Source organism: Sciurus carolinensis, chromosome 7 (genome assembly GCF_902686445.1).
Source record: "Sciurus carolinensis chromosome 7, mSciCar1.2, whole genome shotgun sequence".
Taxonomy (NCBI): domain Eukaryota; kingdom Metazoa; phylum Chordata; class Mammalia; order Rodentia; family Sciuridae; genus Sciurus; species Sciurus carolinensis.
Window position 1 is genome coordinate 142,069,746 of NC_062219.1, and position 17,264 is coordinate 142,087,009.

At 37.5% G+C, this 17,264-nt stretch overlaps 1 protein-coding gene across 1 annotated transcript in view; it reads left to right on the forward strand.

The window, feature by feature from the left end:
* The window catches only part of Sycp2l (synaptonemal complex protein 2 like), a 111,048-nt gene that overhangs the window by 46,066 nt on the left and 47,718 nt on the right, over positions 1-17,264 (forward strand). The window contains exons 23-25 of the mRNA XM_047559289.1: positions 1,254-1,380; positions 11,689-11,762; positions 11,939-12,008. Coding sequence (XP_047415245.1) covers positions 1,254-1,380; positions 11,689-11,762; positions 11,939-12,008 — 271 coding nt within the window. The remainder of the gene's footprint in view (positions 1-1,253; positions 1,381-11,688; positions 11,763-11,938; positions 12,009-17,264) is intronic.

Genomic DNA, 17,264 nt, shown 5'->3' on the forward strand with positions numbered 1-17,264 from the left:
ACCCTGCCTGCTTGTGCAGAAATTCAATAAACTGCAAGTGCTCTGGTCATGGCTCCATCTGCTTACTTCATTAAGCACATGTTGACTCTCATGTCATTAAGGACAGTGATAATGTAAACTTCTGAGTCAGAGTAGGTACAGTTTTCCCTTGATATCCATGGGGGATGGGTTCCAGGACTCCTCTTGGTTTCCAAAAATCTATGGATGCTTAAGTTCCTCGTAAAATGGCACCGTATTTTCATATCTAGGCACTTTTCTGTGTACTCTCAATCATATTTATATTCCTTGTTGTACCCAATACCTTGTAAATGCCATGTAAGAAGCAGTTATACTATATTCAGGAATGATGACTAGGGGAAAAAGTTGGTATGTATTGAGTAAATGCAGTGTTTTCCTTGATATTGACCATTGGTTGAATTTGTGGATGAGGGACCCACAGATATGGAGAGCTGATTTTCCTTTGCTATTTGTCGACTCATTCAACCTGAAATAATGGCCCCAAAGAGAATTAGATTCTAGCAAATATGGCTTTGGTTTTAAATAAGCACCAAAGAAACATTTAAGAATTCTTATATTCAAGTTATGCAACTGGCAAAAAGTCTAGGCTAATTTTCAGTGAGGGCCTTATGGACTTGCCACTTAAAATATATTTCTCCGTGCTGCAGTGTAAGAATAATTAAGAACAAAGGTGGTCAAACTTTTCTGTAAAGGACCAGATAGTAAATATTTGGACATTTGTGAGTCAACTCTGCCTTTGTAGCCAGAAAGCTGCCGTAGACAATAGGGAAATGAACAGTGTACTTTGTTCCAATAAAGCTTTATTTATAAGAATAGACAATGGGTTGTAGCCTGCCAAACCCTGATTCAAAGTAGTGGCTCTCAAATTTGAGTGATTATCAGAAAAATTAGGATGGCTTGTTAAAACAGATTTCTCAGTTCTAGTTCCAGTCTTTCTTACTGAGTAGGTCACAGGTAGCCCTTCAGAATTTGCATTTCTTTCAAGTTCCTGTGTGTTGATGATGCTCTGGACCTGGACCACACTTTGAAAAGCACTGATTTAGAGTTTATCAATTGGAGTATGGCATAAATGTTCTTCCAATTCTGAAATTTTCTGGTCCTTGTGTTTACTTTTTGAATGCAGTAAATCCACTACCTACCTTAAAAAAGGATATTGAGAATGTCTTAGGATTTTTTTGGATAAATTTTTGAGTGGTCGTGAATGTTAATACTTAACAAAGGTATTATTATATTAGGATAAACTTCTCACACCAGTATGGGAAGATACCTCCAGGCAAAATGCCACACTATCAAAAATTTCTGAAACTAAACTCCAGGGTAGCCCTTCTTTTTTAACTCCTGAAAATTCTACAGAGAAAACAGGTATGTGATTTTTCTGTTGGTTTGCATAGACGAAAAATTGTATTTGGAGATGGGTGTTTTGAAGACAATTTTTTAAAAAATCATGAAAGTGAGGTTATTATGGTCTTTCCCTTTAATGTCTTTTTTAGTAAAGGATGGAGGATATATATCCTGTTTATACTTGGCTTTGACTTTTGAAATCAGACTGCTGATAAGAATTGCCAATTCTCCCTTTAAAGATGCAGGAAAACTTGAGGATGACTTAGAGCAGGACTTGATAAACTTTTTCCATAAAGTTTACTGATAGCAAATATTTTTGCTTTCCGACATACATGGTTTCTGTTGCAACTGTTTAACTCTACAGTTAACTTTTTAACTCTACAAGCATGTATGTGTTTCTATCAAACTTTATTTACAAAATCGAATACATTACTTCATTTGGCCTGGGCGGGGGGGGGTCAGGTTTTGACAAGCTTTGTTCTATAAGCTTTATCTTAATCCTCCCTGTATTTTATTGGAATTATTTACATATTTCAAGTTAATAAACTTTAAGATTTTTCTATTGCTCATCTTTATCATTCTACAGTTTAACTACTGCCAGGCACACATTGTCACCTACTAAGCATTTGACCTCTGACTTTTCTGCCAGTGGCAGCGAAGCTAAGGAAAGGGAAAAGGGTGAGAGGAAGATACAGCATAAAGAGTGAGAGGAAAGGAGATAGAAAGTCTGGGGAAAAGGAACAAAGAAACTACTAACAGAAAACAATTAACAAAAGGCAACAGTAAGGCCTTACCTTTTAACAATTACTTTATTGTAAATGGGATAAATTTCCAAAAGAAAGAGTGGTTGAATAGCTTAAAGAAACAAGATCCAATGACATGCAAGAAACTTACATTAATGTTAAGGAAAAAGACTGAAAGTGAAGGAATGAAAAAAAAAAAAACTCCATGCAAATGGCAACCAAAAGAGAGCAGAGGTGGCTATACTTGGTGTACACTTTCTGTCAAAAATCTGTCATCTATCTCAAAGATTAATGTATTATGATAAAGGGGTCAACTCAAGAAGAAGAAATAATGATTGTAAATATATAAGCACCCAGCATTGGAGTTCCTAAATATGTAGAGCAAATATTAACACAAGAAATAGACAGCAATACAATAAATACTAGTAGGGGACTTCAGTAACCCATTTCGATCTACAGTGGGTAGATCATCCAGAAAGAAAATCAATATGGAAACTTGTGGGCTTGAACAATACAGTGGAACATGGGACCCAATAGACGTATACAAAACATTCCACACAATAGCGGAACACACATTCTCAAGTGTACACTGCACATTTTCCTGGGTATATCTGATGTCTGGCCAAAAAACAAGTCTTAACAAATGTAAGAGGATTGAAATCATGTCCAATATCTTTTCTGACTACAGGGGCACAATTGAATCATTGACAAGAAAATCTTTGGAAAATTCACAAGTATATGGAAAGTAACAACATACTTCTGAATAACCAGTGGGTCAGAGGAAATCGAGTCTCTTGAGACAAAAGAAAATGGATACACACCAGACCCCACGGGATGCAACAAAAGCAGCATCTACATAGAAGTTCAGAGTGACAAAAACCTACATTAAGAAAACATCTCAAATGAATAACTATACATTGCAAGGAGCTAAAAATAGAACAAGCTAAACCCAAAGTTATCAGGAGGAGAAACACATTGATGAGAGCAGAAATAAGAGAATCGGACCCTAGGATGATACAAAAGAGCTATAAAACCAAAAATTAGCTTTGCAAAAAGATAAAAATGACAAACTTTACCCTATTTAAGAAAAGGGGCTCAAATAAAATTATAGAAACAGAAGACATTACAAGTGATACCACAGAAATTCAAAGGATCATGATACTGCTGTAGAAAATAATATACCAACAAATTGAATAACCTAAAAGGAATGGATAAATATATAGACAGAAACCTACCAAGACTGAATCATGAAGTAGAAAATTTAAACAAATAGATTCAAAGTAATGAGATTCAATCAGTAATCAGAAATTTCTCTTCAAAGAAAAGTCCAACCCTTCTTGTTGGGCTATTTTGTAAGAATTTTATAAATTCAATAATGTGACTTAAAATGTTCTCAAGGGAAAAAAAAAGTCCAGGACCTGATGGATTTATGAATGAATTCTACCAAACATTTAAAAAGGATTTAGCTGATCTTCCTGAAACTGTTTCAGAAACTTAGGAGGGAACATTACCAAGTGTACTTCATGATATCAGAAAGCTAGATAAGGACACTACAAGAGAATTTTATAGGCCAATGTTCTTGATGAGCATATATTCAGAAATCTCTATCAATATACTAGTAAATTGACTTCAACAGTACATCAAAAACAAACTGTGACCAAATGGGATTTATCCCTGGATGTAAGGATAGTTCAACATATGGAAATTAATAAATGGAAAAATACACATTAACAGAATGAAGGATAAAATACTTCGATCATTTCAATAGATGCAGAAAAAAATACTTGGAAAAAAATAAATTATCAAAAAATTAGGTATGTAAGGAGTCACCTCAACATTTTTAAGTCAATGTGAGAAGCCCACAGCTAATATTGTACTTATTGGTGAAAGACTGGAAACTTTAAGATCAAGACAAAGGTGCCCACTCTGACCTCTTCTACTCAATATAGTACTGCTAGTCTTGGTCAGAGAAATTAGACAAGACAGAAAAAGGATACATACTAGAATGGAAAGAGTTAAATTGTCTCTGTTGCCAACAAGCTTTTTTTTTTTTTTTGAACCTTCTAAGTTTTTAGACTATTTTAATTCATTGTACACAAATGGGGTACATCATTTCGTTTCTATGGTTATACATGATGTAGATTCATACCATTCATGCAATCATACGTGTACATAGGGTAATGATGTCTGTCTCCACCATTTTTCCTACCCCCCTCCCTCTTTTCCCTCCACATAATCCAAAGTTCCCCCATTCTTCTCTCACTCCCCCCCCCACCCCCATATATATCATTCTCCACTTATCAGGGAAAACATTCAGCCTTTGGTTTTTTTGGGCTTGGTTTATTTCACTTAGCATAATATTTTCTAATTCTATCCATTTATTTGCAAATGCCATATTATTCTTTATGGCTGAATAGTATTCCATTGTGTATATATACCAGAGTTTCTTTATCCATTCATCTGTTGAAGGGCATCTAGGTTGGTTCCACAATCTAGCTATTGTGAACTGAGCTGCTATAAACATTGATGTGGTTGTGTTACTGTAGTTTGCTGATTTTAAATCCTTTGGGTATAAATCGAGGAGTGGGATAACTGGGTCAAAAAGTGGGTCCATTCCAAGTTTTCTGAGGATTCTCCATACTGCTTTCCAGAGTGGCTGCACCAATTTGCAACTCCACCAACAATGTAAAAGTGTCCCTTTTTCCCCATATTCACACCAACGTCTATTATTGTGTCCTTGATAATAGCCATTCTAATTGGAGTAAGATGACATCTTAGAGTTGTTTTAATTTGCATTTTTCTAATTACTAGAGATGTTGAACCCTTTCTCATATTAATCGCCTGTGTGTCTTCTGTAAAGTGTCCAATTCTTTGGCCCATTTATTGATTGGGTTCTTTGTATTTTTGGTGTAAAGTTTTGGAAGTTCTTTATAAATTTTGGAGATAAGTGCTCTATCTGAAGTGCATGTGGAAAAAATTTTCTCCCACTCCGTAGGCTCTCTCTTCACATTCTTGATTCTCTCCTTTGTTGAGAAAAAGCTTCTTAGCAGGAGTCCATCCCATTTATTGATTCTTGCTTTGATTTTTTGTGCTTTGGGAGTTGTGTTCAGCAAGTCTGATCCTAAGCCGACATCATGAAGCATTGGTGGTATAGTGGTGAGCATAGTTGCCTTCCACAAGCTCTTACAGAGAGAGAACTATGAAACTTCCTGCACCAAAAATTTCAGAACTGTAAACTGATTGAGTAAAATTATGGATACAAGAGTAACATAAAAATCCTTTTTTTTCCTGGTTATTCCTGATTCAAATTGACTGAATAAAGGCATCTATCACTTGATACTTTCTCGACAAAGAACTAAAGTAATTGGTATATGGCTGCATTTTTGAGATGAGCAATGGCGAGAGAACACTGGAAAGCAGCTAGAGACACTGAAACCTGGTAAGATTTAAAGACTTAAGAAAACAGCATAGTAAGAAAAACAAAATACCCTGGTATATGTGACCTGGGTCCACATACCCAGTATGGACTTTGGCAATCGTAGGCACTAGAAAAATTCAATCTGCACATGCTTGCAGCTCACTTAGACAAGTAACCTGAAATCTGCACAGTAGCCTTGCTTTGGAAAAGGATTTCTTCTTATCTCCATGTGGAATCCCCAGGGTGCTGCAGCTAGAGGCCATCTTGAGCAGTGAGCTGTTGTCTGTCTGGGCTGCTCTGTGGGTCAGAATCCCCTGCATGTTCCCATTTCCAGGACTCTACAGACATTCCACCACACTTATGGGGTCACTGTCTCATGAACCCAACATGGTACAACAGCAGTGACTTGAATCCACTGGGTGCACTGCACTCCAAGGAAAGGGTGTTTGGACAAGGAGAATGGAGGACACTACCCTTAAGAACCAAGAGGTTGGGGTCCTAGTCCTCCGAGACTACAGGTGTGGTCAGCTGCACAGGGACTCCTGCCCATGCCAGGACCGAAAGCAGGCAACCCCATGGTTTTTACCACCCTCCCCCGCCATGCCACACTTAGATGCCCACTACTGGCAGGTTGGGGAGGGAACACTAGTTGCCTCATTCAACATCCCTTAACAATAAAAGCTCTCAACAAATTAGGTCTGGAAGGATCCTCCCTTGACTAACAAAGGCCATGTATGGCAGACCCATGACCAACGTCATACTCAGTGAGAGAAAGCTGAGGGCTTTTCCTCTAAGATCATGGACAAAGCAAGGAAGTCTGCTCACCCCTTTTATTCATATAGTGGAACTTTTAGAAAGAAAAAGCATACAAATAGGAAATCAAAGTATCCCTTCTTGTAGATATGATTCTCTTTGTAGAAAAGTTCAAGTATTCCACTGAAAGACTATTAGAATTCATCAATGAATTCACTAAAGTAGCAGATTGCAAAGTCAACATAAAAAATAGTATGTTTTCTATATGCCATTAATAGTTTGCTGAAAAAGAAATCATGAAGGCAATTCATTCACACTAACTACAAGTAAATAAAATATCCCAGGAATTAACCAAAGAAATAATGTATCTCTACAATAAGAATCACCAGACAGGTGAATTTGAAGATAGAGGATGAAAAGACTTCCCATGTTTATGATTGAAGAATTAATAGTTCAAATGTCCAGACTACCTAGGGCAATCCAAAAGATTGAATGCATTCTCCATCAAAATACCAATAAAATTCTTCACAGAACTAGAAAACGGTAACATTCATATGGAAGCACAAGACACCAAATAGCCAAAGGAATCTTTTTAAAGTTGTAAACAATTTATATTCCTGGATAAAGTTATTCAGTTTACACGATGTACATATCCATGAATGATTCAATTTAGTAATGACTCTGTAGAAAGGACAATCATAATGTATGAGAGGTTTTAGTTACAATATGAGTATGTTACTTGTTGAATTCTAAAATACTCCAAAGATGTTTTGATATAAACCTGTTTGGGATTTGCAGTGTACTTTCTGGCTAAACATCACAAGGGAGGATTAGCAAACAGTCGTCTCTGGTGGTATATAAATATGACTGGTCTCCTCCAGCCTCTCCATGTTAGCCTTGTCACATGACCATGTCTTCTGTGTGGGAGGCTTTATAAATCCTCAAGGTTCTAGTTCAGAAACAGTTCTTCTAAAACAGCATGGATGATTTCATCCGTCTCTCCTGTGGTTGTAGAACTAGAATTCATCTTTTCAGCAGCTGTCGCAATTGTTGCAAAAGCCTTTGACCAGTCCACGGGGTTGATTAGCCTGCTACGCTCCAGGTACAGTTTACAAGCTGTGCAGATGTCAGGGTGATGTTTGGAATTCGACTTTCTTCACTTTTCAGTGCCTTGTTCTTTAAATCATAATGAGGGTTGCTGAGTGCCCTGTGAGCAGCATTTAAAGTCCACCACCTGGTGTCTTAGGAGGCAGAATGTATTTCCTCACCAGATGATGATGTTCACAACCTTTCCTCTGAGTACATCAAACCTGGTTTGTTTCTTGTTAACTCCTTCATTTCCAGTAAGGAAAAATAGATCCCGGGTATTTGTGAAGAGTGAAGCTTCATTACATTTGTCACTAATTTGGTTTTGTGACACAAAGAATATTCTTTACTTTGAGAATTGAGAGCCTACGGTTAGAATTATTCTCTGAAGATGATAGAGATCTGTCTTTTGAAGAAGTCCCTGGGGTTGTGGTCCAGAAGCATCTACTACTTTGGTATCATCAAGGCTCTGAAACTGGGCCATGAACTTGTCTATTCTCTTTGCTCAGAAGAGTTAGAAACCTTGAGACATTTCTGAAGCATGATCATCAGTTCATCCTTTGCTAACATCTGTTTTGGAGGATGAAATTCCACTGGTTTGGACTCCTTGACCACATAGGGGCAGATGGTATCATGGTGGTCGTGGATGTAGCCAAAGCCACCTTGAGCAGAAGAGCAAAGCTAAGGACATCAAATACCTCATTTCAAGACAGAATGCAGAGCAAGGGGATCAAAACAACATGGCATTGACACAAAAATAGACACAATGGAACAGATCAGAGACCCCAGAAGTAAAGCTATGCATCTGTAGTCAACTCATTCTTGATCAAGGTACCTGTGATGGTTTGGATCTGGGAATGTCCCCCCCAAAAGCATGATTTCCATGCAGCAAGGTTCAGAGGTAGAGCTTTTAGGCAATGAAGAGAGCTGTAATCTCATAAGTGGATTAATTCATTTGAGGAAGTAATAATTTGAGTGGGTAGTAGGTGGTAACTGTAGGCAGGTGGGCATTATTGAAGTAGGTCACAGGGCATGCCCCGGGAGACTAACTAACTCTCAGATCCTCGTATGTGGTCTCTCTCTATTCCTGGCTACCATGAGCTGAGGACCTTTTCTCCACTATTCCTTTCCACCCTGATATTCTGCCTCACTTCAGGCCCAGAGCAAGGGAGTCATTCAGCCATGGACTGAAACCTCTGAAACGGCTTCCGCCAGACTTTTCCTCCTCTAAGTTGTACTTATAAAGTATTTTAGTCATAGCCATGAAAAGTTGACTATCATCATCCCAAAAACATACATTGCAGAAAGGTGAGAAAGCTTCAATAAATGATGCTGGGAAAACTGGATCTCCAGATACAGAGGTTGAAATTTGACCCCCACTGATCCTGTATAAAAGTCGATTCAAAATGGGTCACAAATCTAAACCGAGGTCCTGCAGAAGGGGAACACCTCAAGACATAGGTACAGGCAATAATTTTCTGGGTAAAATCCCAAAAGCACAGGAAACAGAGGCAAAAATTGATAAATAGGATTACTTCAAACTAAAAGGTTTCTTCACAGCAAAGTTAACAACATAGTGAGAAGACAACCCCACAGAATGGAAGAAAATATTTGCCAGGTATTCCTTTGACAGAGGGTTCAGAACGTATAAAGAACTCAAAAACATAATAAAAATAATTTGGCTTAAAAATGGTGAAAGGATCTGAATAGACACTTATCCAAAGAAGAAATACAACTGGGCAAAAAATATATGGAAAAAATGCCCAACATTAGCCATCAGGGAAATGCAAATAGGTACCATCTCTCCCCAATTAGAATGTGTATGTATATATGTACATACATATACGCATACTAAGAAATTACAGTGAGGAGGTGGAGATGGAACTTGTAAGCACTTACATGGTGGTGGGAATGTAAACAGTACAGCCACTATGGAGAACAGTATGGGGATTTCTCCAAAAATTAAAAATCTACCATTTGATTCAGCTATGCCAATCCTGGGGATATATCCAAAGGAAGTGAAATCAACTTTCCAAAGAGGTACCTGCATGCCCATGTTTGTTGTGACACTGTTCATAGTAATGAAGAAATTAGCCCAAGTCTTCATCAGTAAATGGATAAAGAGAACGTGTTATATATGCACCATGGTATTTAGGCATGCAGAAAAATGAAATCCTGTCCTTTGCAGCAGAATGGGTGGAACCAGAGGAACTTATTCAGTGAAATGAGCCAGAAGCAGACAGTACTATGGGTTCTCATGTGTGGAAGTTAAAAATGTCAACCTGCAAGTAGAATAGTGACTGCAAGGGATTGGGAAGAGTTCATGTTGGTGGAAAAAGAATGATTCAAGTTGATCAGGGCTTGCTGTGTGCATGTTTTAGAATAGACACTGAACCCCATGAATACATAATTATGCTAATAAAAATTTGAGTCTGTTCTATGTTCAGTAACAGAATAATTGGAAAAGGAATCAAGAAAATTATCCCATTTTTAGGAGCATCATAAAGAATAAAACAGGAATAAATTTAAGTAGGTAAAAGTCTATAAGACATTGATAAAGAAGACAAATGAAAAGATCTCTCATGTTCATGGATTGGAAGAATAAATATTAAAATGTCTAAACAGTCCACAATCTATGGATTCCAAGTAATCCTTATCAAAATTCCAATGGCATTTTTATTGCCAAAAAAAAAAAATCCTGAAATTTGTATGAAGCAGCAAAAGATCCCAAAGAGCTAAAGCAATCTCAATAAAGGGAAATAAAGCTGGAAGAATCACATTCCCTGAGATCAAACTGTGTTACAAAGCTGTGTTTCTCAAAACAGGTATGAAAACACACACAGACCATGCAGTAGAAGAGCCCAATAAGAAACCCGCACATATATATATTCAACTAATCTTTGACACGGTGCTAAGGATATATAATGAGGAAATAAATGGTGCTGAAAAAACTGGACATCAATATATAAAATACTAAATATCAGACCCCTGTCTCATACCATATGAAATATTAAAATGGATTATAGATTTTAATATTGACGACTATAAAACTCTTGTAAAGGAGTTTTCCCCCTTTTTATCAGTCTTGGCAGTGAATTTTTTTTTTTAAACACCAGTGAGAGCAAAAATAAGTGGTACTGCAACAAATTAAAAAACTTCAAGGAAATCAACCTACAGAGCGTAGAAAATATAATTTTTAAAATACATAAGACACTCAATAGAAAAAAAAAAAGTAGGAAGGCAAAATGCCTGAACAGACACTTGACCAAAGAAGACATACAAGTGACCAACAGGCGTATGGAGAGGTGCTCAGCGTCGCCAATCAGGAAAGCACAAATCAAAACCACAGGGAGCTATCACTTTCCACCTTGAGGATGACTATTATCAGAAAGACCAGAGGTAAGTGTTGGCAAATGAAGAAATGGAAACCCTCAGTACACAGTTGATGGGAGTGTGCGTTGGTACATCCATAGAGAGAGCAGTATGGAAGTTCCTCAACTGCTTGCAAATAGAATGATCCAGCAATTCCACTTCTGGGTATCCGTTCAAAGGAACTCTGATCAGTATGCTAGAGACAGCAGCACTTGAGTGTGGGCTGCAACGTTAGTCACAGTAGCCAAGATAGGGAAGCCACCTAAATACCTGTCGGGGGATAAATGGAAGGAGAGAGTATGGTGTAGGCACACAATGGAACATCATCCCATTCCATGAGGGGGTCAGAAATCCTGCCATCTGTGACCAGATGGATGAACTTGAAGGACATTATGTTCAGTTAAATGAGCCAGACACAGATGAATGCTGTGTGTTTAAGTTACGTGTGGAATCCAAAGTCAAACTTGCGGAGAGTAAAATGGTAGCTGCCCTGGGGGTGGGGGAAACGGGAAGATGCTAATCTAAGCGCAGAGACTTAAAGCCATAAGATGAACGAGTTCTACAGATGTAAGGTACAGCACGATGGTGATGGATGTGTGAAATCTGATGGTCAAGGTGCCCTGTATGTGTCAAATCATCACACATAGAAGTAGGAGGAAGTAGGGAAGGTGAGCTAAGGAAGAGAAGAGTCTCAAGGTTGAGATGATGGACTCCTGGTCCATATTTGGGGCCAGTTGGGCAGCTCATACAGTGTTATCTGTTTGAGGTCATTGACTATTCATTTTATCTCAGCTCTATAAACCTAATAACATTACGTGTTCCGAAATATGTATACATTGTTTTATCTAGGACTGTCCCCCCATCTTTTTATTATGTGATTTAATATAGAAAGTTATCGTGAAATGTTATTTATCTTTAATCATCTATTCACTTGAAGTTGTTTTTTCTAATACTTAGAACTTCCAAGTCCACACCCACAGGGTGATCTCTCTGCCTCGGAGCACCCGGAGGTTGAAGAAAATGCATCTCAGGTACCACCCAGTTATTCATCTGCTTTTCTAGAATTAAAAACATATTTGCATAACACACTGGCTTATTCTTTTTTAAGGGATAGTGTGGTGCTATATTTTTGCAGTTTTATATGTATACATATAATTATATATATATAGTGATAAGTGTATATGCACACACTTTTTTTGTGTTTTAGGTTGTGAACCAAGAGTCATTAATGGAAAATACTAGCTTCAAACATAAGCTGCAGAACTTGGACGACAGAGGTAAGAGAACAACAAACTCTTCGCAGAATAAAGTAAAATTAATTTGGGTGATTTTGCAGATGGCAGCAGATAAAAATCACTTCACAGAGTGACTCTTGCCAGGTCACAGGGTGAGCAGTATGAGCTGCTAATTGGCTCTAAATTTTCATGAGGGTCCAGGGAGAAGAGGGGTCCACCGGGAACCAGAGTCTCCTGTGGCTGTGGGGAGAGTCTGGGTCTGGGGTCCCATCCACTGCCATGCCTCTTCTGCAGCCTCTGAGAGGACACGGCAGGGACACTTGCCTGAGACCTGGCACAGGAGTTTGTTTTATCCCCATGTGTGTAGGCTACTCAGTCTGTAAGATCTGTTCCAAAAGGTGCAACCAAGTTATTGAAACTTCTAAATTCGTTTTATCACGGTAACAGTAACGAAGGTTCCCAGGCTAGTTCTCAATGTCATATTGATGTAACCACTTACTAATATGTGCATAGACATGTTCACATAATAACCTGCTGCTCTTCATGACGTGTCTTAATTGCATGTTAAAGTATGTATTGACGTTTCAAGTCATTATAAATTACACGTAGGATATTCAGAATATCCACACAACAAATATTTGTAGATATCTAGTTTTAGAAACTTAGAAATGGGACATTACTATTACTTCTAAAGTCCTGGTATGCTCCTACAACCCATCTCCACCCTTTTCTCTGACCAGGGACACTATTATTTGTTTGATTCTGCTGGTCTTAGTTTTAAACTTTTGCATTGTGAAAAATATTATGCGTATTAGGGAGAGATTGTAAAGCAGGTGTACAGTTCAGTGAATGATCACAAACTGAACACTTGTCACCACAGCTACACATAAACTTGCCTTAGTTTACATTTACCTTATGGTATATTAAAACTTCAATCATAGCAAAGTAGAAAGTAGGAAATTGTCTTAGAATCCTTCCCTATTGAATCACTCCCTGTTCATTTCCTCCACCCCTCATAGAGGTAGCTGTCATCCTGACTTATGTGAAAAGCCTTCTGTTCTTTGAGATTTTACTTTCTATGTACCCTAGATTACATGTAGTTTAGCTTTCTATGGTCTGAAAGGTAAAAAAAAAAAATTACATTGCGTTCATCTTGTGTGACCTCTTTCTGCTGGGTCATTTTTAAGATGCATTTTTGCAGATGGATGTGTGTGGAGTATATTCCTCTTCATGACAACTGAGCATTCGGTTACATGGATATACCGTAGTCACCATCCCAATACCGTAGAATGTTTGGAGTTTGAAGTTTTTGGTGGTTAGAAAGAAAGCCACTCTTAAGCATCATGCCCAGCTCTCCTGATACATCTATGAAAGTTTTTCTCCAGGCATGTTTTTAGGAGTAGAATTGTGATTATGGAGAGTGTATGTCTTTGGCACAGTAAATGTGCCAAAATGCTTTTCCAAAGTAGTTGAGTCAACTTACTTTCCCACCAGCCTGTACGAGAGTTCGGTTGCTTCAGATCCTTGGCAGTGCTTGGTTTTGAAGTCTTCTCGTGTGTATGTTGAAATTTATTTCAAATGTTTCTACGTATGGTTTAGTGTCACCATATCTTTAGATATTTGTTTATTGAAGATACTTGAATTTCTTTGTGTAATGTCCAAAATGTCCGGGTCAGTTGTTTATAGAACTGTCATTTTACGTTGATCTGAGGAGTTCTTTATGTAACAACTCTGCAGTTCAGTACCTGGTTAGATACACCATGCACATCTCCTTTCTCTTCAAGTTTTGGGCTTCATTCTTATATGATGTGTTTATGATCTCTTTTGATAGACAAAATTTTTTTTAAATCATTGTTTAATATTTGAATTCCCCTCATAATGACATAATTGTTATAGTCACATAAGAATTTTTTTTGTATACAAATGGGATACATGTTGTTTCTCTATTTGTACATGGAGTCAAGGCATACCATTTGTGTAATCATAGATTTACATAGGGCAATGATGTTTGATTCATTATTTTTTCCCTCCCCCTCACCCCTCCCACCCCTCTTTTCCCTCTATACAGTCCTTCTTTCCTCCATTCTTACCACCCTCTTTATCCCTAACCCTAAACCTAACCCTAACCCTAACGCTAACCCCTCCCACTCCCCATTATATGTCATCATCCGCTTATCAGCGAGATCATTCGTCCTTTAGTTTTTTGAGATTGGCTTATCTCACTTAGCATGATATTCTCCAATTTCATCCATTTGTCTGCAAATGCCATAATTTTATTATTCTTCATTGCGGAGTAATATTCCATTGTATATATATGCCACAGTTTCTTTATCCATTCATCAACTGAAGGGCATCTAGGTTGGTTCCACAATCTGGCTATGGTGAATTGAGCAGCAATGAACATTGATGTGGCTGTATCTCTGTAGTATGCTGATTTTAAGTCCTTTGGGTATAGGCCAAGGAGTGGGATAGCTGGGTCAAATGGTGGTTCCATTCCAAGCTTTCTGAGGAATCTCCATACTGCTTTCCAGAGTGGCTGCACTAATTTGCAACCCCACCAGCAATGTATGAGTGTACCTTTATCCCCACATCCTCGCCAACACCTATTGTTGCTTGCGTTCTTGATAATCGCCATTCTAATTGGGGTGAGATGAAATCTTAGGGTAGTTTTGATTTGCATTTCTCTTATTACTAGAGATGTTGAACTTTTTTCATGTATCTGTTGATTGCTTGTAGGTCTTCTTCTGTGAAGTGTCTATTCATTTCCTTAGCCCATTTGTCGATTGGATTATTTGCATTCTTGGCGTAGAGTTTTTGAGTTCTTTATAGATTCTGGAGATTAGCGCTCTATCTGAAGTATGAGTGGCAAAGATATTCTCCCACTTTGTAGGCTCTCTCTTCACGTTACTGAGAGTTTCCTTTGCTGAGAGAAAGCTTTTTAGTTTGAATCTATCCCAGTTGTTGATTCTTGCTTTTATTTCTTGTGCTATGGGAGTCCTGTTGAGGAAGTCTGATCCTAAGCCAACAAGTTGAAGGTTTGGACCTACTTTTTCTTCTATAAGATGCAGAGTCTCTGGTCTGATTCCGAGGTCCTTGATCCATTTTGAGTTTAGTTTCGTGCATGGTGAGAGATATGGGTTTAATTTCATTCTGTTGCATATGGTTTTCCAGTTTTCCCAGCACCATTTGTTGAAGAGGCTATCTTTTCTCCATTGCATGTTTTTGGCCCCTTTGTCTAGCATGAGAAAATTGTATTTATTTGGGTTTGTGTCCGTGTCTTCTATTCTGTACCATTAATCCACCTTTCTATTTTGGTACCAATACCATGCTGTTTTTGTTACTATTGCTTTGTAATAGAGTTGAAGATCTGGTATTGCGATACCCCCTGCTTCGCTCTTTCTACTGAGGATTGCTTTAGCTATTCTGGGTTTTTTATTCTTCCAGATCAATTTCATAATTGCTTGCTCTATTTCTGCAAGGTACATCATTGGGATTTTAATTGGAATTGCATTGAATCTGTATAGCACTTTAGGTAGTATGGCCATTTTGACAGTATTAATTCTGCCTATCCAAGAACATGGGAGATCTTTCCATCTTCTAAGGTTTTTCTTTAATTTCTTTCTTTAGTGTTCTGTAGTTCTCATTGTAGAGGTCTTTCACCTCTTTTGTGAGATTGATTCCCAAGTATTTTATTTTTTTCGATGCTATTGTGAATGGGGTAGTTTTCCTAATTTCTCTTTCTGAAGATTCATCACTTATGTATAAAAATGCATTGGATTTATGAGCATTGATCTTGTAACCTGCTACTTTACTGAATTCACTTATGAGTTCTAAAAGTTTTCTGGTGGAATTTCCAGGTTCCTCTAAATATATAATCATGTCATCAGCGAACAGGGATAGTTTGAGTTCTTCTTTTCCAATTCGTATCCCTTTAATTTCTTTGGTTTGTCTAATTGCTCTGGCTAGAGTCTCAAGGACGATGTTGAATAGAAGTGGTGAAAGAGGGCATCCCTGCCTTGTTCCAGTTTTAAGGGGGAATGTTTTCAGTTTTTCACCATTTAGAATGATATTGGCCATGGGCTTAGTGTAGATGGCCTTTACAAAGTTAAGGAATGTTCCCACTACCCCAATTTTTTCTAGTGTTTTGAGCATGAAGGGATGCTGTATTTTATCAAATGCTTTTTCTGCATCTATTGACATAATCATGTGATTCTTAACTTTAAGTCTGTAGATATGGTGAATGACATTTATTGATTTCCTGATGTTGAACCAACCTTGCATCCCTGGGATAAAACCCACTTGATTGTGGTGCACTATCTTTTTAATATATTTTTGTATGCGATTTGCTAAAATTTTGTTGAATTTTTGCGTCGATGTTCATTAAGGATATTGGTCTGAAATTTTCTTTCCTTGATGTGTCTCTGTCTGGTTTAGGTATCAGGGTGATATTGGCTTCATAGAACGAGTTTGGGAGGGTTCCCTCCTCTTCTATTCATGGAATACTTTGAGGAGTATTGGAATGAGCTTTTCTTTAAAGGTTTTGTAGAACTCGGCTGAGAACCCATCTGGTCCCGGACTTTTCTTTATTGGTAGGCTTTTGATGACCTCTTCTATTTCATTGCTTGAAATTGATTTATTTAAGTTGTGTATGTCCTCCTCCTTCAGTTTAGGTAATTCATATGTCTCTAGAAACTTGTTGATGTCTTCGAGGTTTTCTGTTTTGTTGGAGTATAGATTTTCAAATTAGCTTCTAATTATGTTTTGTATTTCACTCGTGTCTGTTGTGATATTTTCTTGTTCATTCCGAATTTTAGTAATTTGAGGTTTCTCCCTCTTTCTCTTTGTTAGTGTGGCTAACGGTTTATCAATTTTGTTTATTTTTTTCAAAGAACCAACTATTTATTTTGTTAATTTTTCCGATTGTTTCTTTTGTTTCAATTTCGTTGATTTCGGCTCTGATTTTAACTATTTCCTGTCTTCTACTACTTTTGGTGTTGGTCTGCTTTTCTTTTTCTAGGGCTTTGAGCTGTAGTGTTAAATCGTTTATTTGTTGATTTCTACTTCTTTTGTTGAATGCGCTCCATGAAATAAATCTTCCTCTAAGTACTGCTTTCATAGTGTCCCAGAGATTTTGATATGATGTGTCTTTGTTCTCTTTTACTTCTAAGACTTTTTTTATTTCCCTCCTGATGTCTTCTGTTATCAATTCATCATATAATAGTGTATTATTTAATCTCCAGGTATTGGAGAAGTTTCTGTTTTTTACTCTTTCATTTATTTCTAATTTCAATCCATTAT